The following is a 23,406-nucleotide window of genomic DNA, read 5'->3' as shown; positions in this document are numbered from 1 at the left end:
TGTCTGCTGAATAATTTAGTTAATAATGTGTGTTTAGAAAGAAAAAAAAACAGAACAGAAGCAGTTTGCACACACTGAATTCTGCGGTCACTGTATTTGAATATAAAACATAGCATTTCTCAGTTCACAGATGTGTGTTCTCAGCCTGGACAGGCCGTCTTTGTTTGAATTCAGCAAAGGATTCAATTTGGCTGAAGCACCAACAGGTGGGTCTCCTGATCGTTTTTCACCTGCACTTGGCAAATCCTTTCACCTGCAAACACACAAGTCTCACCAATCTACGAACATCATTAGCCTGAGGTACCTCTTTAATATCATGAGTTCAAAATTACTTTAAATAGTCAAAAATATTGCCAGTCTTTTCATACCTCTAAATACAATAATAATACCTACATTTAAATACCATAAGTTACAAAACAGGAGAATGAAAAGCTTCTTATCCACTACTGTACAAAGGCATTCATTAACAATAGCATTAATATTAAGGTGTTCCGTCTGTCATTCGACTGTCAAACTTAAACCAGAAAGAAAAACTTGGTAACATTTCCCTTTACATAGGCCTTATTCCAGTGTATTAACCTGTGTAACTAACTACAGAACATAATTTAAGTACATAATTATACTGTGCTAGTACTAAAAGCAAATCTTTTGACATATAATGGCGTTACAACAGTGTAATAACACAGTGCAAACAGGGTGCTCAATTGAAAGGTAAGCAGCACCTAGTGAAGATATAGCTTTTGAGAAATTTTAAAGGAAGAAATTTTAAGATGCAGTTTTGGATTTCACCGGCATAATAGCTGCTTTATACAGTGAGTGTATATTTTGGTACAGAATGTGTAACACTATGTGTTTACATTGTGTTGTTACTCATTTTAAATATATAGAAGAGGTTTTCATTGTTTACCTACAGACTAGCCACAAACCAGTGGGTTAATACACAACAATAAGCCACTGCAGGGTGTTACTGCATTTGAGTTATCCATCCATTCATTTACAATGCCGTCATGAGTAGAAAGTTGTCTTATACAGGTCAGTAATTATATCATCGGTATTATATCCTGTGTAAAAAAAAAAGAGTAGAAACTGAGTACAGTTCTGTATTCACCTATGAAGAGTGAAAATCTGTGGCCAGTTTCACTGAGGGTGGAGATTTACGGAAACGAAGATGACACTCTGTAAGCCCTTCACGATGCACTACTTCGACCAGACAGGGCTGCCACACAGTTTTGCGGTCAACAGTAGTACACTTTCTGTTGTCAGCTTAGTTGCATTTGACCTATCTGCATGAGTCCACTGAGTAGAGTACCTGATAGAATTGGATAGAGGTGTCGTATAGATCCTGTCTGGTATTGCTCAGCGTGTGTGTGTGTGTGTGTGTGTGTGTGTGTCTGTGTGTGTGTGCAGGCCTCGCTGTCCAGAACAGGGTCTTTCTCTCACAGCACAACACGCACACACATATTATATACAAACATGTGTCCACTCATGTGTGCTTTGAAGGCACACATTATGTCGAAGGCCAGGCCTTGTTCGGAAACACACACCACACTGAGTTTGGCAGGAAGACAGGTCGGTTGTCTGTGATGGTGGAAGCAGTCTGGATACGGGAACTCGTCATGTCTAAAATTTCTGTGTGGCATGAAACTGCCTCTGGAAGATTCAATTGTCATCTATCATATAGGGGTTTTAAATTGGCTGTGGATATACAGATGTCTTTCATTTTCATTAAAGAAGAACACCAAACTCCATTTCCCAGCAGCCCTGTGTATCCAGGCTGGGGAGCTGCAGTGGTGTTGCTCCAGGCCAATAGGTAAGACTGACTGGTTTACTGAGAGCCATCCTTTAATTCTCTGTTCCCAGTGACGCTCTTCTGGCAGCCCGAGCTCAAACTTGGGGTTTTCTGTTCAGCTCTTCTCTGTACTGTAAGTCACTTTGGATCATCTGCTAGTTAGAGGACAATATTTTCGGGGGATTTGGCAGCTTTGGCGCAGTTCTCTGAGTCTTAACAGCAATTATTTCCACATGACTTTCAACATTCCCCTTGGGGGGGCAGTTTAGAGAGGAAGGGTGGGGAGGGGGGGCATTGTGATGTTGCAAGCTGTGGTGCAGCTCTCCCAGTCAAACAGTAGATGGCACTGAGGCACAGTTGTCAAGTTAACTCTTCGTGAGGGAGTGTGTGTGTGTGTGTGTGTGTGTGTGTGTGTGTGTGTGTGTGTGTGTGTGTGTGTGTGTGTGTGCGTGTGTGTGTGTGAGTTGTGGGGCAGTTGCAATGTGCCACGGTAGGCATCTCTATAATTGTAGTGACCAGGTCAACCGATGTCATGCCTACGCCAGCCAATCAGAAGGCAAGCTGAGGTAGTCCCTGCATCGACTTAAACTACCTGCGGTTTGGGAGGAACTTCATGCCTGAAAGGTAAAGAGGGGAATCAGCTGCCCTTTTTGAGCGAAATATGAATGTGGGCAGTGTGGTGTCTCAGCTTTAATGTGCGGGCCGTATGAGGATGAGGGGCGGGGTTGGTGTGGGTGAGTCGGGGGCGTAAATTATCATATGGCTCTGTCTGTGAAGATTAGGCATCTCCGTCTCTAGCTGGCCTCCTCTATGAGCCGAGCCAAGGTGTCTCTGAGCTCCGTCAGCTCAAAGATCTTGCCGTCCAGCAGCTCCAGCAGCGTCCGCAGGCTCTTCCTGAAATTCTCCTGCTCCTCCTGGTTCTCCTCCAGCCGCTGCTCAGCACCCGCCAGCTGCTCCTCCAGCACCCGACTGCGCAGCTCTGTCTCCTGGAGACGGAGAAACAAAGTTGTTGCCGTAGCGATGGTTTTTCTTTTGAGGGGATACATAAGACAAGGAAGCGTTTAAGCATGTAAAACCACTTTCTTTCATTCACCTCAAGTTTCTGGGTAAGAGTGTCTTTCTGCTCCATCAGATCATTCATGGTTTCCAATTCTTCTTTCAACTTTTCCATTTCCTGCAGGGCATAAGAAAGATTAAAAGGCTGTGTGACATAAATGTAGGATGCATGAGTCATTACATTTCAAGACAAGTCACACATATACAACACACCTCTTCTTTATCCCTTAGTGTGTTCTCTAGTTCCTCTATGGTTTGGTTGAGCTCAGTCTTCTGGGATTTGATCACGGGCGTTTGGTTGCTCTGACACTCGAGCTCCGTCACCTACAAGGAGCAGATGGACATCATGACACATCCATGGAGAGAGAGACTGGAACAACACAAACCTGATCTCAGTCTCATTCCCAGGCTACCTTTTCTTTACTCTCCCTCATGCTTCCACTCATGTCCCCTTTGTTTTTTTCCTCTCATCCTGACTTCACAGCATCCCATCCTAATAATCGCTCCTGTTGGATTTAAATGATTTAATCACACATGAATCCTAACAAGCATTCCTGTGCCCCCTCGCTCACCCGTTTGTGTAGTCTCTCTGCCTCTTCCTGGTAGGCAGCCAGTTGCTGTTTCCATTGTTTCACGTTGGCTGTGGACTCCAGCAAAGCTGCTGTTAGCTTGGCATTGTTCCCCTTCAGTGCCTCCAGTTCAGCCTCCCAGTGTTTTGTCATGGCCGGGCTGCAGAACACAAGAGACATACAGGCTGTCAGTTCATCAGTAGTAACATAAGAAGATACACGCTCAAGTTTTCATGCTGTGGATGTAAGTGTGTGTATCTGAAATTGATGATGTTTGATATGAATCTGAAAAATAAAGTCAACTGACTTTTTTTTCACACAAAATTACACAATTTATATTGTTTTGAAGCAGCCAGTCAACCATCCATCCATCCATCCATCCATCCATCCATCCATCCATCCATCCGTCCATCCGTCCATCCATCCGTCCGTCTGTCCGTCCATCCGTCCGTCTGTCCGTCCTTCCGTCCGTCCGTCGATCCGTCCCTCCGTCCCTCCATCTGTCCGTCTGTCCGTCCATCCATCATTCCATCATTCCATCCTTTGCTGTGTTATTTTGATGTCAAAATTAACTGTTCATAATTTATCATAGTACAAAACTGCCACCTGATTATGCGTTGTGATGTTGGGTGTTTCCCTTGTTTTTGGGACATGTAGTTTTGAAGATCTCATTAAGCTAAATATTATGAATAAATATATTAATTATTATTTTCAATTTATGTAAACTTTATTATATACGGTTGAAATACGCTATATTCATCATTTTATCAAAGTGTAAATAGACATTTATTTTGTAACCCCCTCAGTGGTCCAATGTACCATCTGATGTGTTCACAGTCAAAAATGGTCATTATGATTAATCTATTTACACTTGACATAAACACAACAATAACACTATCACAAAAAACACTGATGATGTCTGAGAAGGAAGTCTGTCCATTTGATTAATGTACATGTTCCTAATTTGTACATTTTCCTTTTACTTGTAGACTCACCCATTCATTCCAGTTGTTTTAACTAAAACAACCAACATTTTATGTAAATATATTTTGTGTTATCAGGCCTTATGCAAAATTTGATTAAATAAATCAAATTTTTAGACAGAATATTTGTGAATCTGTCAGATTTGACCAGACCACATGAGGAGACAAAGACTGCAGTGGGCACTCAGGCTGGAGGACGGCACTACGTCTAGTTGCTGAAAGCACATGATGTGTAATCTGAGATTATATCCTCAGACTGGCTGGAGCCTAATCTGGTCCAGCTACTCACAGACGAGAAGATGAGATGAGAGATGAGGGAGGAGCGATTGAACGTGACTGAATGTCATGATGGAAAGGCACGAGTGGGAGAAAAAGGCTGGTGGAAAAAAGTCTTGCATATAGTTGATAGTTCAGGTTAGTATATTTAACATAATATAGGCCTGCAATTAAGGATTTGTTTTCTGTATTATTATTATTATTATGAATTGTTTCTGATTAATACATTTTCTGTTAGGTCTTTGAAAGGTTGGAAAATGGTGAAAAATGTTGACTAGTGTTTCCCAAAGTGAAACATGCAAACTAAAATGTCTTCTTTTGTCCTGACCAACACTTTCCAACCAGAAAATATTCACATTCAAGAAGCTGGAATACAATATTTTCATAAAATAAATTTTAAAAAAAGACTAAGAATAATTGGTCAATTAATCGGTTAATCTACTAATCACTGCAGTTCTAATATATCATACATATAATTAACATACGGCATAGTATATAAACTAGAGAGTAAGTATATTAGTTACATGAAGGAACAAAACTTTGTGGAGGGAAACTGTTTGCGTTTCCGTTCCTCTGCTGTTAGATACTGTACATCCGCAGCATGCAGTCATTTCATATTTACATAATGCCCACTCCCTGTCTCTCACATAATGTCTGACTTTGGCGGGAGAGTGTAACAGACCTAAACTTTGTCGAGTACCAGTCAAGTGTCTTTGAAAATGAACATCTACACCTACATACTTCACAGTGATTCCTCAAAGTGGTACACAGACTAACACAAAAGGAAGCTTAGCTGTGAGGGTCTGTATGACCCATAGCGATGTTGTTTTCTGTTGTGTTCTACCCCCTCACTGACACACACATATAGCCCACTGTATATGTTCACACACTGCAGCAGCACTCCACTATGCTATAACACCCACTCTGTGAAGTGTAAAAGAGAGAAAGCCCAGATATAAATCACTCAGGACTCCCACGGTGCCTTCAGTTGTTACACAACAGCTGCCCCCACAGTGAGTGCAAGTGTGTCTGCATGTGTGACGCATAGGAGGGAGACGACACTTCATCCTACACATGCACATATTAACAGACACGCAACCACACACACACACACACACACACACACACACACACACACATACTCATACAGATGGAGCCGTGCTGTCACCAATGCACGCCGCTCCACAAATGTATAAACCCCACACACCAGCCTGGAGAGCCAGAGTGCAGGCGAGGCGTCAAGATGTGAAGATGGAGACAGACGGAGAAAGCCAGGGAGAGCGACGGAGGGAGATTTAGAAGAGAGGAAAGAGTGCAAGATGTTTTGACATTGGTGTTCGTCTTCGTTAAATGAGAATGGCTGAAAGGTTTCACCTGAGCACAAATCTGGCTGAGGACAGCAGGGCAGAGATGAAGGTGTGTGAGACACATGGAGGGTAAGTTAGCTGCTGCTGTGTCGCTGAGCTACTCATAGAGAAGATCATGTGATTTTACTATTGCAGATGTTTTTCAGTTGATGACTCAAGTGTAATTGTTATTGTAACTACACTTTTTATAAAGAAAGAATCAATTAGCAATTATTTCTTGTTTTCCTGATTTGTTAGGGATTTGTTTGCACTGTTTTTAATCACAATATATCTGGATAAGGAGTGAACTTTAATGTGCTTTTATCTATTTTTTTCTTTGTGTCTGAATGAGAAACAGTACAGGACAATTTTTTTGTCTTTAGTTAATATTTTCTTTTTAATTGTTCATTATTTTTTATTTTAGTCTAAATTCAGAATACTTTTGTACGTAAATTGTACACACTGCCAACACACTGTAAGTCTTGAATAAAATGTTAAAACTGTGTTTTGTGTTTTACTACTTCACAATGTCGAGTATAATTTTCAATAAAGCTACCGAACACAAAGTGTAAACTTGTATGACACAGAGAGTTTTTCTACAGCTGTCTTGTGTTTCTGCCGTGTTGGCCGCTGTTCGTTATCAGGTAGGTTCTTCCTCCTCACGCAGCTGCTCAAGAAGCAGGGAGGCAGAGCAGTTGCCATGGCAGCACTGGAAAAACGGAGACACTGGCACAGTCTCCTTCCACACAAGTCTCCTACCACAAAGCCGCCGACAGACGCCTACATCCACCAACACTAGAAGACCATTCACATATAACAAAGGCAGTCCCAACTAAAGGTCTTACAATATTCAGAAAACCATTCAAAACCAGCCCAATGCAGACCTGCCAAACACGCCTACATCCTGACATGAAAAAAAAAACTCTCTCACAGCTCTGCATACTGCTGTCTCTCATCCTCCTCTCTCTTCCTCTGCACCCACACATACCTGCCTACACAGCCCAGCTAAGCAGCAGTGTGGTGTGTATGCTATGGAGACAAGTCATCGTTTAATTCAGGACACATGGCAGAGCAACGCACCGAAAGCACCACAGAGGGTCTGTGTGCAAGTGTTTGCTGTCTTTCTACATGTGAGTCTGTATCCTCATGAAAAAGGATAGTCAACCAATTCAAAATACACTAAACGCTTTATTCTTTTCTCTTGGCTTTCAACCGCCTGCTTATACACTGTTAATCAAACAGTCAGAAAATGCATTGTAATCACATTTCGAGGCACATGTCAGCCTGATGCAGCTACTATAAAAGGTGATAGACGTGAGATGATGCACACAGTAGATATTAAACTAAAGGGTGATGATTCATGGAGAGAAAGATGGAAAAACAGAGGGTCATGTGGTGAAATATCTGGATGGTCCTTGCATCTACCCTCGCTACACAGGCCTCTGAGAAAATGTGAGACTGAGCTTTGCTTGTTACGTCCACACTTGCCATCGTGAATGCCGAGAGTCGACCCCTGCCTGCTGTCTCCCACGCATGCAGCATTAATAGACACATCAGCAGCAAGGCTGCAGCAGGCAGTGGGTGTCCTCTCTACATCCCGCTCTCACTGCACATTTCTGTGTAGCCTTACGGAGTTCATCCAGTAGTGCTAGGGATTTCTGAGCATTTACTTTACAGACCGCCCCACATTAATAACAAAACCTCTTCAGTGTCTTAAAAGATCTCTGAATTGATGTTTAAACATCAAAAAAAGATAAGGCTCCTTCAGTCAGACACCAATATTAAACAAAAAAAGAATGATAATACATTAAAACGATTGATGAATATCTTTAATTAATATGAATCGCAGCCAGAGAAATAACGAAAGTTACAGAGATTTTACAAAAGAAAAGACCTGCGTGTACAGTCGACTACAAGTGACAGTAAAAAATAAAAACACTTCACTCACTTCAACAACTCCAACTGATTGTCCATCCCTTCTGTTGAGTTTATTTATTGTAGTGAGAGTGTGTGCAGTTGGTGGTGTTTGGGTATCAGTGACTCATGTACAGACTTTATACAATACTCCTCTTTCTCTGTCGTTCTCTCTCTTCCACACACACACTCTCTCTCTCTCTCTCTCTCTCTCTCTCTCTCTCTCTCTCTCTCTCTCTCTCTCTCTCTGTCTGTCTGTCCGTCCTGCTCTTTCCATGCCTCCCACTACCCACAGTGTGTTATATAAGTCTTACATAAATGCTTCATCCACACCTTTTTGATGATGAACCTCACAACCACACCTTTTCAGAATCCCATTATACACAGAAACATATTCATAAGACTCTTTGACCTCTTTATCTTACACAGTCTGCTGTATATGAACCAGTATTAACAATCATAAGGAACATGAATTATCCATTTCAGTATTGAGTCTGCTAACAAGACACAAAGAAGAATGTGTACAACAGTAGTGGTGCATGCACAGAGGTGACACCAACACCTACTCAGTGAAGGGACTTGAATTTGCATTTAAAAGGATATTATTGCATTGCATTAGGCATACAGTACATAAAACTATAAATATGTGTGAGTTTCCTCACCGAGCATGCTCAGATTGAACTAAATTGATAACTTAAATATTCCCTCAATCCTGAGAAACACTCAGTTACATCTTTTGCTCGTCCATGTGGTGTGACTGTGTGAATGTGTGTAGGAGATTTCATTGCACCCATTTCACTGCATTGCTCCTCACCGGAGTTTTGGTATGCTGGTTTTACCTCAGTTACGGTTTCTAAACCGGCTTCAGGTTTTGGAAAGAGTACCCGCCCTCCTGCTGACCTGCATTCAGGTGCTTATTTTGGAAAACTTTGTGCCTGAACATTTTATTTTTTGTTTTGCGTAGTTATGGTGTTGCAGTAGTCAGGACTTGTACTGACATCTCTATCAGAAAGAACAGACCCGACAAGTCTTAAACTGCTCCCTAGAGAGGAAAGACATGAGAGAGCAGCGGTGAATAGAGGGCGCTCACTACCATGCTGACATGCAACGTATATAGGTGCACGCAGACAAAAAAGAAGGACACAGAAGAAGAGAGGTGTATACGTGTGTGCCTGACACAGACAACAGACAAAAAAAAAAATCATATCAATTCATGTATTTTAGTATTGATCGTGTGAAATATGACTGTGGCAGTGACTATATATGGTCAGACTGTGACATCTGTGGTAAACATGTCAAACACGACAATGAACACATCATGGTGAGGGACGTACCTGTGTGCGAAGGCCAGTGCGTTCTGCGCCGGCTCGGGGCGACTGTCCGAGTTGGGAGGCGTGTCGCAAATATCATCTGTGCCGTTGAGGGTCTCCATGGGCGGAGTCACCGGGGTCAAAGGTGATGAAAGCTCACCTGCTGGAGACTCCTACATGTGAAACAAAGTGGTTCAGCTGTTACTGTCATCTATTGAAATGTTACAACAGTTATTTTCTTCAAACTGTTTTTTCATAATTAGATACACCAGGAAACTACTGATCAATTGAAAAATTATTTGATAACTAAACTTAATAATAATGAGGCCATAAAAGCTTTGACATCTCCTACATGTTTAATTTTTTTATAATGTCTGGTTGCTTTTACAGCCCTAGGCATTCATGATATTCAACATTTAACATTACTAAAAGCAGAAACATTTATTTGTTTAGATTAAATAGAAGAAAACTGGATAGTAATTAGCACGAGCAAAGAAAGACACCATGATTGAAGTAACAAAGACAAAAAGAGCCCAATTTTATGGCTGCAACTGACAACTATTCTAATTATGAATTAACCTGTCAACTAGGATTGTTTTTCCCAAGATGACATCCACAATTGTCTTGATTTATCAGATTTACAGTCTAAAACCGGAAGATATTCCATTTGTAATGATTGAAAGACACAAATTAACAAAAAACAATCAAAACTGCAATAAAACTGAATTATACATAACTTGGATATGTGACCCCAATGGTCTGTTATTATGACAGTGAAATAAAAACAAGAATTTCATAATAAATTCTTAACAGAAAATTGTATAATTTTTTTCCATGTAAGAATTGAGGCATAATAAATGATGGAAATGTGGGTATTTGGGGATGGTGTGTTGATGTCTCACACTGAAACAGCTCTGACTGCTGTGGTGCTAAACATTTGTACATCTTAGTGAGCTGCTCCACATTCCTATAGGCCAGTAAAATAGCTTGCTGTAGCACTGGGAAATTACAGACTCACAGATTAATTCTTATCTTTACATCCCATGCAACTGCAGAATTATACAAGAGACTAATCATTTAGCTGCTGCACTTACATAAAACAAAGCTATTAAGACTCAGGGCTTGGGCACAATACAGCAGCACAATGACACTGCTTGTACGCCTCTAATGGACAAGAGGGAAGTGAGAGATAAGAAGAAGATTATGGCTCGTTTTACATTTGGAGCTCCACATTCATCAGTATATTATTTAATATCTGTTCATGATGCATTTCCGCTGGGGTTTGGCCTCTTGGGACCAACGTATAGCATTTAGCTCTGTGTTTTCTCATCTTGTTTTAGTGGAATAATTTGCTGCTCATGTTTTTTTCAGTTAATTTAGTCGAGAGCAAAGAGAGGATGTGGAGGTTAGAAAGAAAGCCAGCGGGCATGTGCGTGAAACACTGACTTTCAGTGGTGAAATGGAGCAGACAGCTTCAGTCGACCACTGCAGGTTTGTGTCGGGAAGGTCGCAACCTGTTTCTACTTTCACCCCTATGGCACTGTGGTGGCCAGTGCACATGCAACCTTCGCCCCGTGGTGTGAGCTGAGCTGTCCTCTCATTAAAACACATCCTCACATGGGAAGAACTGTAGCATTTCAGTCCATGTGGGCTGCAGCATTAATAGTACAAGTAATAGACTGCAGTACAGCAGGGGGCTGCTCCCATAGCCTCCATAATGAACAGACGAGGACATGAAGCCCTTAGATTAAAGAACAGATTTCTCTCGGGATTCTCCCCTGAAACTGCTCATTTTTTTCCCAGACACAGTTGCACCTACCCTATAACACTATTATTAGATATCCCTCACAAACAAACACCCAACATACAGCCTGATTATGTTGTCCAGTTTATGGAGAGTCCAAAGAACAGCTTTTTTTTTTTTTTTTTTTTTTTAATGTATAGGGTGCATACATACAGAGTAAATGTTTGTTATATCCTGCTGGGAATCAACATGGACTCCATGACTGATGGTCTATGGGTCATGTGCAATAACTGCAATAACTTCATGTTTCTCTACAGACACACACTCTTTCTATACAAGTGTCTTGTCATGTGCAAAGCAACAATTCCTAATATACAGCGCCAAATCTCCTCCTGCTTATTTAACCCCTTCTTTTTGATATGTATGCCACGGATATACACACGATTTACCCCAGCTCCCTGTAATGCACTTTGTCATACAACCAATTTTATTGTTTGAACAATGTTTATGTAGTGTATGAGAGCGTCCTAAGTAATTTGTTATGTTCCCATAATGACAATAAAGGTCTAAAGTCAGTGTCAGCACTTCCCAGATGATCATGCAGTGGTGGAAAGTAACATTTACTCAAGTACTGCAAGTACAATTTTGAGTTTTTATTTGCATTTTATGATACTTTATGCATTTCACAATAGAGAATTGTTGTTCTTTCGCCACAATATTTATTTGACAGATATAAACACTGGTCATCTTTAAGGATTACATTTGGGATTTCTGACCTTTCTTGCTTGTGAATCCGTGAAAAAGTTTTACCTTCCAGATGTCAGAGCAGTTGAATTATCTATCAATCATTCGTCAGATGTGGTAGTTGCCTGCTGTATGGGCACAACCCCATACATAACTGTATAAAGAATATATATGCTACAATTTAACCAGGTACAACAGTAAAATCCTGCTTACACACCACTAATAATAGTAATAATAATATTATTAAACCAGTTCTTTTGTTACATTGATAGTAATACTGACAATAATTCTCTACTTTTACTTTGGTATGATTGGTAAGGCTTTTACTTTCCTTTCAGTATTTTTGTATTAATACTGGTACTTTTAACTCAGTAAAAGATGTGAATAATTTTTCCACCATTGCCATAAACATCATCCAAACATTTGTTTGTGTCTTTCAAGTTTTCTGAATTTGCCTCTCTGACCTGTTCACCAGCTGCTACACACAACATGCCTGTGATAGGAGGTCACGAGTGGAGTGACATAAAGTGACGCTGTGGTGAGGATAGAATGTGCTGAACGTACCTGAGAAGGGGACGTGGCCATATCCATCTTTTCTTGACTCTTCTCCTTGGCAAGCCGTGCTGCTTCTTTATACTCGGCAAACTTCTCTGCAAACTGGACACAGAGGACAACCATCAATGTTGACTGTAGTTTCGACCATTGTGTTGTTTAATCTGTTCAGTAAAGCCATATGTGCATGAACGCAGAGAGGTAGAGATCAGCATGTAATAGGTCAACTGTGAAGGATAGGGAGAAGCTGTTGCCAATAACAACCCACAGTTGAATTTAGAAAAGAATTACCCATAATTCCTCAGTAGAAATATGACACACACACACACACACACACACACACACACACACACACACACACACACACACACACACACACACACACACACAGAGCAAACCAGACGGTGCCATTGTGCTCTCCTCATACAGTTTTCCTGTAATCAGAAGTTGTCAGTGACTGAAGTTGATCTCTAGGGTTATTTTAGTGCAGAGCAAAGATACATCCCTCCGAGCCTGAAGCTGTAAGGTGAGCTCAGCTGAGGGCCTTTGAGCAAATATAAACACTGGCACATACACACAGGCACACATCAATGATGTCCCTTTAGGGTGTGGTTCATCCCTGACTCTGCTCCCACAGTTTTACAGAGTAATTTAGTACATAAAGTGCGGCATAGAGCTGAGTGGTGAGGAAATCAAATTGACAACTCTGCTGCAGCCAATCTTATGTCCGCCATTAGTCAAGTTGCAATGAGTAACTCAATATCACTTCACTTCGGTGCAATATAATAGTTGTGGTACAGTGATCTAAATGCAGTCGGCCTCCGTGTAAGTGCTCTAGGAGAGTTGGCACTGCAGATATCTGAGAAGTGAATCAGATTATTTCAATTTTGAACCAAAGAAAATAGTTCTAATTGGCTGGTAGGTGTCTGTAAAACTGAATATTGATACTTCTCAGACACTTTTCCTGTTAACAGTGTAATCATCACTGAGTCAGTTAAAGCACAAGATGCTCTACATTTGCCAGTCAGATGGAAAAGTGGGTAAAGTTTTTTTTATCATTATTATTTTTGTTCGTGACCATGATATGAGGTTAACAGTGAACTGAACACTTCACAAAATGTGTTTCTACTTCCTATAAACTTTATTTATTTAAAAAGTTTCATAACGATTAAAACAGATTAGAGATTAGATTATATTTGTACAATATGACAACAAATTCAGTGACACTGGCGAAATACATTCTATTCTACAGCAAATGGCTGTTTTACAGCTGCATTATTAGATACATTTTTACTGGGCCACTAAGCGGGGACCAGTTAGCTTTACTTTTTGCACAGGTGCTACATTTCAAAATAAAAACAGCAGTGGCCGAGATATTCGACTTTTGGTCCCGATCTCGAGCGGCAAAAAATAGGCCAAAACTGAGACAATCCTGATGACATCATCAGGGTTGTTTACTCATCCTCAACAGCCACAGAATAAACATTCGAGAACTGTTTTCACATATGCTGCTTCTAATAATAAATAAAGGGAACTAAATGGATTTAAACCAACATGCGAAATGGGTGGAGTGCCCCTTTAAACTCGGAAGCACAATGTCTGACAGAAATGTCCCTAAATTTTACACAGATGAAACAGAAGTGTGCACATTGTTTAAGGGAGTTATATGACATTTGTTGAGGGAGGAGAAAACACCTGAATGGACAACTCTCAGGTCACGAGGCAACATGTTCTTAATGTTGAGTATATGATATGACATGCATTTAATATCGAGAATTGTTATCAGCCTTGTTATCCTTGCCTTGCTGACACAGAGGACGTGTCTAAAGTTTGTGTGTGTGTGTGTGTGTGTGTGTGTGTGTGTGTGTGTGTGTGCTGTGAGCCTCCGCGGCTCACGACAGAGCTTAATCATACTGCAGAGGAGAGAAATCGCCAACTCACAAGTGAACACACACACACTTAACTTTTATAAAAACACAGAAAAAAAGAAAGAAATGCCCCAGTCCGGATCTACACTTTGAGAGAAGCTGTAGCAGCCAGAGAGAAAAGAAAGCTGAAAGGCCATTCTCTCTCAGGGACCATGGTGGAGGAGAAGGAAAGACAAGACGCCCTGTAATTTATGCTGAAGCGTTGATAGTATGTGGTTTGCGTGTAGGTGTGTGTGTGTTTGGGTGGATGGGGGTGGTACCTTGGATAGATGATGCTCAGTGGAGAATCCCAGTCCGTAGACGGTGTTAGCTCGACTGTCTGCCCACTGGCCAAACTTCTGCGAGGTCTTTGTGAACGTCATGTTGGGACTGATGGTGCTGTTGATTATTGCCTGCAAAACAGAGCCAACCCACTTCATTTGTATGAAATTAACGTTATAAACGTGTAATATTTGATTTAGTGTGTGTACAGGAGAGAGAATATAAACCTAAGTACATGTGTTTTGTCCTTATCAGATTATTATTACCAAAAATCAGGACAATAGATGAAAATATGAATAAAACATTATATTGTATGTATGTGGAACAAGTATACACATTAGCTGTTGCTATTTGTGTCTCGATCACGTGTCACTAAACGTTTTTTCAACAAATTTAAAAATCAACTAGTTATTTTAGGCATTCTTTGCTTCCAGTTTCTCAAATGAGAAGGTTTCTGGTTTCTCTTTTTTTTTTTCTTTTTTTTTTTTTTATAAAATAAAGCTTTACTTTACAACGGACTTGAATTAAACACGGATATGAATTTGTCACTTTTGGGTAATTGTAATTCTCACAATTTGTTTTCATTTTATGTACTAAATGAGTATTTCATATGTTAAATATTTATAGTTTCAGCCCTACACTTACTCTGACTACATAGTGCTGTGTCCCATATACTGTAGCTCCATTGTTGTCCGACAACTGTTAAAAACACATCAGGGAGACGCATCTTTGCACTGGGTGACAGGTCTCTTCATTGTGAAACAGGGGTAGTATATTTTGAGTAAATCCAACATATATTGTCATGTAAATACTCATGAGAACTCCGCCACTGAAAACAGCTTTCTACACACTATTTACGCACTGGATGAGTAACATTTGTTAGAAACAACAAAACTGTACTGTTTTAGAAAGTTAATCTTCCAAAAAAATAATAGCAACTATAATCATCATTGGTTTCTAAAGATTTACATCCTCTGTAGGAACTAAAGGGCTTGAGCTAAATACAAGAGGCACAGTTGAGCAAGGAACTGAGAGATGAAAGAACAGGCTTCTTTTTATTTTTTTGCGGGATTAGATAAAAACACAGAAATATATAGAACATCTCCAGCCTCATTTTTCAATTTACATCAGCCCAAATTGAAGGCTGCCTCTTAATGTTATATAAGTCAGCTGCCTTTGTTAAATAACACTAATGGAGAACAAATTAATGGCTGATCAATTAGCACTGTTGTGTAATGGTTGGCACTCTGGTTGGCATCAATACATAATGATGAGTTTGGGAAGGGTGGCAGTCAGTGTGTTACACAATAGTTTAATTTTGTGATTAACTAGCTGTTGCGTGCTTTGTGATATGAGGCGATTGTCCACACATTTAGTGATCACTGAGTGCAAACTCATCCATTCACCCCTAACATCTCTCTGCCCTTGTTGTTCACCTGGCTTCACACTTTTCCGTCTCCGCTGCTCTCCAGTTGTTTCTTCTGACACACATTCTTCTCACTCCGTCATCTGCTTTTCTAATTTAACCTGACCTCTCCATAACTGGGTGCATGTGTGTGACTGGTCGGTCCCTATAAAGAACTCGAATCTGCATTTAGTCATGTTGAGCTACCTCGATCACACCGAGCCCAGCTGAAATGTCCCGAGTCTCTAACAGGAATATCATGAGATATAAGTGTAGACTCTGAAGTGCAGACAGATACACACAAGTACAGCAGTTGGGTGCATACACACAATGAAACATGAGATGTCAGTCTTTTGACATCCTGCAACGCTGAGCTCTTTTAAGATGTGTTTGCACATTAATTTCCAGTGTAGGGCTTCCTAACACTGTTAACACTCAGTGGATCACTGTGACACTAAATTCTCCTGGGAAGCTGTTTGACATGCGATCAGGTAATTACGCTGAAACATCTGGAACATCCTAATAAAGCCACGACGGTTGGCAGAAATGAAAAAATAGCCGGTGTTTTGTGTGTGACAAATTGTGCATGGTAAGACTCAACCGCTCACCTTGGTGCCATCCAGGCTGATGATGCGGTAGACATTGCGCGTACTGTCGTAGAAGTAGGAGACAGTGACGGCATGCTTGCTGGTGGGCAACCAGTTCTTCTTGGTGTTGGGGTCAATCTGGAAGACGTGAGCCCTCGTGCTATAGATGGGCTGCTCCCTGAAGGGGACGAAGAAGAAGTGGTGAACCTCTTTGTGCCGCAACACCAACGTCTCACCAAACCCACCGCCTGCACCGAAACTCCTGCTGCCTACAGGGGAGTCAGATCGCCCTGGCAACCGAAGTACCATCTCGCCATCCTCCATAGTTACACGACCACAGAAAGAGAGGCTGTCAAGGAGCTACTACATAAACTCATTGTCTTGTGTACGCGCATAACTAGCTAACTTAACTTTAAAATTACAGCAGAGTTCCTTCGTACACTTTAAGCCTACACTTCTTCTCATACATTGTCTCTGTACTTGTAAACCGAGTCTGTAAATGCAGCTATCCGACAGAAACTCTCCCGTCTTTCTCCCTGTGTAAGGCAGCGCCGTCTCTCTGCTCTGATATGGGAATGCCTGCAGCACAGAGCGAGGGTCACACAGGGGAACAAGGGGGGAAAGGAGACGGTTTCAGGCTAAATATAGACAGTCGGCCACGGTTAACTACCATAGACACACCCCACAGAGCTGCAGTTTCCACAGACACAAACACAAATAGTGCATAAATACACGCAAACAATGCTGAAATTATAAATCTGGATTTGTGTGTTTCTGTGGATTTGTGTCCCTGTAGATCTGCAGATGATCAATTATGGGCTCAGTTGAACTGGCTTAATTCCTTATTGACCTCTGCGTGACACTCAAACCACAGTTTGGATTTGCCCCTATTGGTGTTGGGAATTATATGAGTCCTCTTTTGTTTTTTGGGTAACCATTCACCCATCGCTCATGCACCACCTTCACCCTTCAACCATTTATCCTCCACTCCTCAGTTTGCTCTTACAATGCCCTCATATATTGCAGCATTGTTGGGGCTTCTTGGGTAATATCTACAGTCAGTACACACACACACACACACACACACACACACACACACACACACACACTCTCAAAGCGCAGGGTGCTGAGGGAGATATTCTGGGCTGGCAGTGCTGGCAGAGCACGAGATAGAGAAGTGCTTACACTGCACTGTGGGGGTGATGGGGGACATCAAAGGCTTGCTGTATAAATGAATATTAAAATTCAACAGCAGCACCCCTCCTGTGTGTGATTAGCCAAGACTGGAAAGAAAGAAAAACATGAAGACAGGGAGAGAGACAGGGATGTTAGACAGAAAGAGAAAGAGAATGATGGGGAATGTGGAGTATAGGAAGTCAGAGAGTGAATCTGGGATGATTAATGCCGCTCCACAAAGCTGCTTGTGGAGTGCTGTGCGCGAATTATCATAATCATCGACAGCAGTGTAAGTGGTGGTACTGTGAGTCATTTCAGCTCTTTCCCAGCACACATCACACAACCGTGGCCTGTCCGTATGATCTGTGCAATAGCCGCTTGGCAACTGGTACTGTTTTTCATTGCATAATTTGAAGGATCTGTGGCAAATTTCACTCTCTCTGTTGCTTGAATGTGTGCGCGCCAAACACAGCAACGTTCCTATGCTTTGATTTTTACATGAATGCCTGTGCCAAAGAGTTTTGTTCCAAAATGACACCCACCAGTTGTCAAAAAAAGCAGTACTTACTCCTACAACTGAACTTTCAAAAGACAGCAAAATAAATGATCGAATGTGATTTAATGGGAGCTGCTTTCTTACAAAATATAGAAAAATTCAATGTATTTTTCCCTTCCTCAAAAGCCGGCATAACACGGAAGGCATCAGGTCCATCATAGATGCACCCACTCTTTTCTACAGTGATTCTGGTCGGAGCCTGGAGTCTGATATGGTTAGCAGTTGTAGGATTGCATGGTGGTCAGTTCAGAGTGTGTTGATCCTCTTGCACTCCAGTGATGAACTCAGCTTTAAGAACAGGGACGTCATGCTAAAGTGCCAAAAAAAAAAAAAAAAAAAAAAAAAAAAGCTGCAGGGAAAGGTGTAAGATGCTGTCTGTCTTCCATCAGTGCATTAAAAAGGAAACAGACATGTTCAGAGGAAATTGAAAAGAAAGGAGGAGAATAGAGAGGAACTAAGAAAACGATGTAAGCGAGGGGGTAATTTTAGTGGGATGCGAGTTGGAAAGAAGACATTGTGAAAGAAAAACAGATAAAGAGGAGAATGAGGTGTTTAGCATGCACAGTGCACTGCGTGACACAAGGTCAGGTGATGGAACGTGAATGTTAAAATAGATGGAGAAGGCCGGCAGAATTAGAGAGGGAGGAAGAGGGATGAAGTGAGAGAAGAAGGGAGGGATGAGGAAAACGTGGAGGAGGTGATGAATGTAGGAGAAGCTAGAGCGCTGATGAATCCACCCGTCTTCCAGGAGAAAACGACGAAGGGAGTGGGAAGCTCGAAACTGCAACACAGTGCAGTATAAACAATTATGTGAGCTATACGGCCGTGTGCTGAACGTTCAAGAGCACAATAAGTGTCTTTAAGGGAAAAGAACGCTAAAGCGTCAAACAGCCTCTTGAGTAGGTCGTGTGCCTGAGACACTGTGCGGACTTCTGGGGGAGAATGATGATGATGATGATGGTGGATAGATGGTGTAAAAAAACGACACTGTATATACATATGTGACATTTCTTTCACTATCATGTGAAACGATGTGTTCTGGAAAACTAGAATTTTTGTTGTTGCCAATGTTATATGTTGTGGTTGCTGTGTTTGAGATGCTGATACATTCATTGATGAGCAGTTTTTTGACTGATAGAGGAGGAATACATTTTTGAACTATTTCATTTTTCAAGGTAAACTTTAAAATTCTGATATCCGCTTCTCAAGATTTATTTCAAGTCAAATTAAGGAAATTACCGTAACGCAGGCTTTAACTCAGTAGCAGTTCATTTTGGAAGTCAGAACTACAAACTGCAGGAGTACCGACTGGCTTCAATGAGGCTGTGTTGTTGGGAATTAAAGGGTCAGTACAGAAAAATAATAAAAACAATTTTCTTACATCTATTAAGTACACCTAAGCATGATAGTTTTGATTTTATTTGGCCAAGTTTTGAAATATTTCAGCCTCCACTTCAGTAAATGGAGGTGAGTAAAAACTCATCTAAAAAGTCAATCAGCAACATGTCTTGCCAGAAGTAGTGTTAGTAGGATTGTTTCAGAATTTTCAATCTAAATTTTCAATCCTGGTCAATAAATTCCACAATGTTACACAAAAGATTTCATGAGGACTTTAAAGATAGTGATCTAAAATAGTAAATTGTCCAAAAGTGGCAAAATAAGAAATTAAATAAAAAAACGTCCTGCACGTCCGGAAACCACCGCTTGTTGTTATTTTTATTTTTTGTGATTAAGGGGTGAACACGCCCTATAAAATATGCTTACCTATAGCACACACCTGAACTCTGCATGTACCATATGATCTGTGAACACGCACACACACATCTGCATTTGCAGGAGTCACAACAGGTGTTGCATACAGCACCTCTTGTGCTTCAGGGGTTTTGATGCACAGATGTGAACACAGTTTTGAGTCCAAGTTTGTCACTAAACTGCTTACACACACACACACACGTCTTGTTTTAAACCACAAAAGGCTGTATTTGTAAACTTTTTTTTTTATTACTTCAGTGTCCCCTTTAACTATGCAGCTGTTCCCTCTCACTGCAAACACTGAGAGTGAATCAAGCAGATAATCTCATAAAATCTCACTTTCCCTCGCCACCTCCACCCCATCCCTCTCGAAGTTGTCCTTGTTTCCAGTGTTTTTCATTAATTCAACAGAGTAGATCATGAAATCAAGTAGATCTTATTTAAAGTAGAGAGAGGTCATTAATGAGAGAGCTCCCTGTTGCTTCATCTACTGGGAGTGGTTGTATGACCTACACACACTCTCTCTCTCTCTCTCTCACACACACACACACACACACACACACACACACACACACACACACACACACACACACACACACACACACACAAGTAAAGACAAAGGCTGTGCGTGCATTGATTGTATTTGCAAAAGGAAGTGAAAGCATAGAGAGTGTTGATAGGCATCTACACTTCTTATCTAACCCGGTATGTTCTCCTCTGTGCCATTACATTTGAGCTGTGAGACACTTAGTGGAGCCATGAGGCTGGAGGTGAAATATAACTCTATCTGTGAGTGTCATTACTGCCAGACAGGCAGCCAGACAACAGATCTGCACCTATGTGTTTTCATCTCATCTGAACCTGCATATTCACTACATGCACACCACAAAGCTCTGAATCACAGCTTACAATTTATTCCACTGTAGATCAATTGAGTCATTAAGTCAGTTACATAACAGTAAGTTAGTCACCAGTATGGCAGAGCCCAGTGGAGAGCTGGAGCTGAGTGGGACAAGGCAGACTGATGTGCTGCCCACACCGTAGGAGGGTAGAGTGGGCGACTGGGAAGCCTCCAGTGTATTGTAAATAGTTAATGCAGGAGTTTTGGCTGATGCCTTGAAATCGCACCACGCCTGTGCCATATTGTTAACTTCCCGCTGTGCAATTAATCACAATGAACTGAGGGAGATAGCCGTTAATGAACGGCAGGCTTGGTGGGGGAAATGGACCGCTGAGCTCAGGGTTAGGGGGATATGCAAATCAGCAGTACTGCGTGCGCACACAAGCGGCTAACGCACTGATGGGTGCCTGTTGTTGGGAGTGTGTGAGGCAGCGGCCACTCTGGTGCCATAGAGACAGAAAGCCGCTTTCTGTTCCCACAGCCTGGTGCAGCATTGTAGTTATTGACATTCCCCTGCTTCTGACATTATACTGTTTCCAACCGTTCTGTAGAGCAGCATGGAACAGGATGTACAGATCATCACACCAATGTCTCTGACTGAGAATATTTGAGAACAAATGCTGCTGTTGCACATGCAGTCTTTCAGAATTACATAACTGTCTATAAGGTAGTTAGGGTGCATAACACAGAGGGACAGAGACCTAGAAAAAAAAAAAAAAAAAAAAAAAAAAAAAAGCGTCATTTTCTTCTGTTCTGCGGAAACAGAAAATTAATGACAAAGAATTTAAACTTTGCTTCATTTTGGCGAGCACACCCTAATCCCCTCGAAGACCCACTGGTGTAGCCCCACTTTGGGAACCACTGCAGATTATCAGAGTATTTCTGATCCTGAAAGTTTGATGGCAGGGAGAACTTCTGCAGCGACGTTTGTGTGCACGCATGTTGGGCCTAGAGTGTATTTCTTTTTCAAACAGATCAGAATAGAGGTGAAAATGAAGAAGTTATTTCGTAATATGAATTTATGGTGTGCAGCACATCAAGGCCGTGAGGAGATCACCCCTCAACCAGACAGACTGCCTGAACATAGCCGACATCCACCATAAGCTTTATTTTATGTAAAAACAGATAGATTTTTACGCATAGACCCGGGTCATTATTTGTGTTCTGCCTGTGGTCTTCATGGCAGGTAAGTTCAGACCCTGAGAGGCAGACGCAGCTGATGTGAATACAGAAATGGGGAAAAAGAAACTCAGTCAGCCTGTGTGATAATAACCACACTTACCCCATTGTTGTGGTTGACATTAAAGCGACACTTGACCACCGATCCTTTACGTTGGAAATAAAATTGAGTCTCTAGGATTGGCTGCTGCGTATGAAGGTCTTCTCACTACACGACCGTCTCCACAGTATCACCGTCGGTGCGTCTGCAGGAATTTGATGACAACTGCTCCATTCCCCCCTCCGCTGTCACCGCATGAATTCACGCATACATGTCGTTTTACACATGGTACGGATAGAAGATCGTCTCCTCCTTTGGCGTTGAGCGTTTGGTGATGGAGCAGCAGCAGCAGAAGCAGCAGCGCTGTGGGAGATCCAGCGCAGAGTCCAATGGAGATCCGACGGGCGCCCTGCTGTTGTCGTGTGAATTACAGATCCTCGCTGGAAGGGTGGAGAAGCCCTGCTGCCTGAACTGGGAAAGACAGCCCTCATTTAGCCAGCAGATAGCGCGCCGCTTCACACCGTCCACCCGCGTCTCTCTCTCTCTCTCTCTCTCTCTCTCTCTCGGGCTACACCCCCACTCTCTCTCGCCCAGCTATTCCACACAATTCCCCAGCTATTTCCACACACTCTTTATTAGCAGTGCATTTCCTAATAAAACAATTTTTTTTTGTGCTTCTGTAACATCAATGCATGCCTTTTTTTTTTTTCTTTTTTTTTTTTTACTGAGTCACGTGACAAATTCCTGCCATCCTTATCAATACTGGCAAGTCGATTACATGGATTAAAATATGTTGCACTGTCTACGCTGTAGCTATATGTGTGCTTTATTGATCTAAGCCGATCTGCCGATCTATCAAAAAGAAAAACCTATCCGCACCCCCCCTCCCACCAAACCACTGCACATCTGGCTGATGCGTCTGCTGCTTCCCTCCTACTCAGTTCATGTCAGTATTGAACTGCCTACGTCACGACACCGTCCTCCGCAGTGACGTCACTCGATGCTCAAGGGACTGATGCTATTTGATGCTTTGTTGTTTTACAGGGAAGTAGCCTAAAGAAAAAGAAAATATTATTTGAGGCTGTAATATGTGATTTCCAACTTTAAAATCAATTTTTTTTTAAATACCTGAAGTACAAAATGATGGTTCTGTATGTCCAGTGAATAGGTCAATGCTTTCATAAAACACTATTTAATTTGCTGTTGAACAAACAAATAAATAGTCCAGTTCAGTCTCAGTGTTATTTGGCCTATTGTTTGTTAAGTAACTCTTTACCAACCTGGAAAAAGTGTTCTCTGTAATTTAGTTTGGAGTGACTCAATCATGCACCATTTATG

General features: G+C 41.5%; 1 protein-coding gene across 2 annotated transcripts; it reads right to left on the bottom strand.

Moving 5' to 3' along the window:
• Window positions 1–61: 61 nt before the first annotated feature.
• Window positions 62–22,620, bottom strand: homer1b (homer scaffold protein 1b). Of its 2 annotated transcripts, XM_069178396.1 has the most exons (9): window positions 22,132–22,620; window positions 16,486–16,642; window positions 14,472–14,603; window positions 12,296–12,388; window positions 9,268–9,416; window positions 3,418–3,574; window positions 3,059–3,169; window positions 2,883–2,963; window positions 62–2,775 (listed from the first exon to the last, which is right to left on the bottom strand). In XM_069178396.1, exons 1-9 carry the CDS (start codon window positions 22,149–22,151, stop codon window positions 2,584–2,586), a joined length of 1,092 nt encoding a protein of 363 aa, XP_069034497.1. In that variant the 5' UTR covers window positions 22,152–22,620; the 3' UTR covers window positions 62–2,583. The 2 variants fall into 2 exon arrangements, with proteins under 2 accessions (XP_069034497.1, XP_069034496.1); XM_069178395.1 differs by lacking the exon at window positions 22,132–22,620 and having other exon boundaries at window positions 16,486–17,005.
• Between the last annotated feature and the right edge of the window lie 786 nt (window positions 22,621–23,406).

The sequence above is a fragment of the Embiotoca jacksoni genome, unplaced genomic scaffold, assembly GCF_022577435.1.
Source record: "Embiotoca jacksoni isolate LCO1_2020_lvr unplaced genomic scaffold, fEmbJac1.0.p SCAF_8, whole genome shotgun sequence".
In the NCBI taxonomy this organism is placed as follows: domain Eukaryota; kingdom Metazoa; phylum Chordata; class Actinopteri; family Embiotocidae; genus Embiotoca; species Embiotoca jacksoni.
The sequence above is the reverse complement of the archived record's forward strand: the minus strand, read 5'-3'. Positions and strand labels throughout refer to the sequence as shown.

Bases quoted from the DNA above. Each gene is read 5' to 3' on its own strand.
- homer1b (XM_069178395.1), bottom strand. From the start codon at position 16,788: ATGGAGGATGGCGAGATGGTACTTCGGTTGCCAGGGCGATCTGACTCC. The intron at 14,604-16,485 runs GTGAGCGGTTGA...TCTGTTTTGCAG, and splicing joins TCAGCCTGGATGGCACCAAG to GCAATAATCAACAGCACCAT. The intron at 9,417-12,295 runs GTACGTTCAGCA...TTTCACATGTAG, and splicing joins TGGCCACGTCCCCTTCTCAG to GAGTCTCCAGCAGGTGAGCT.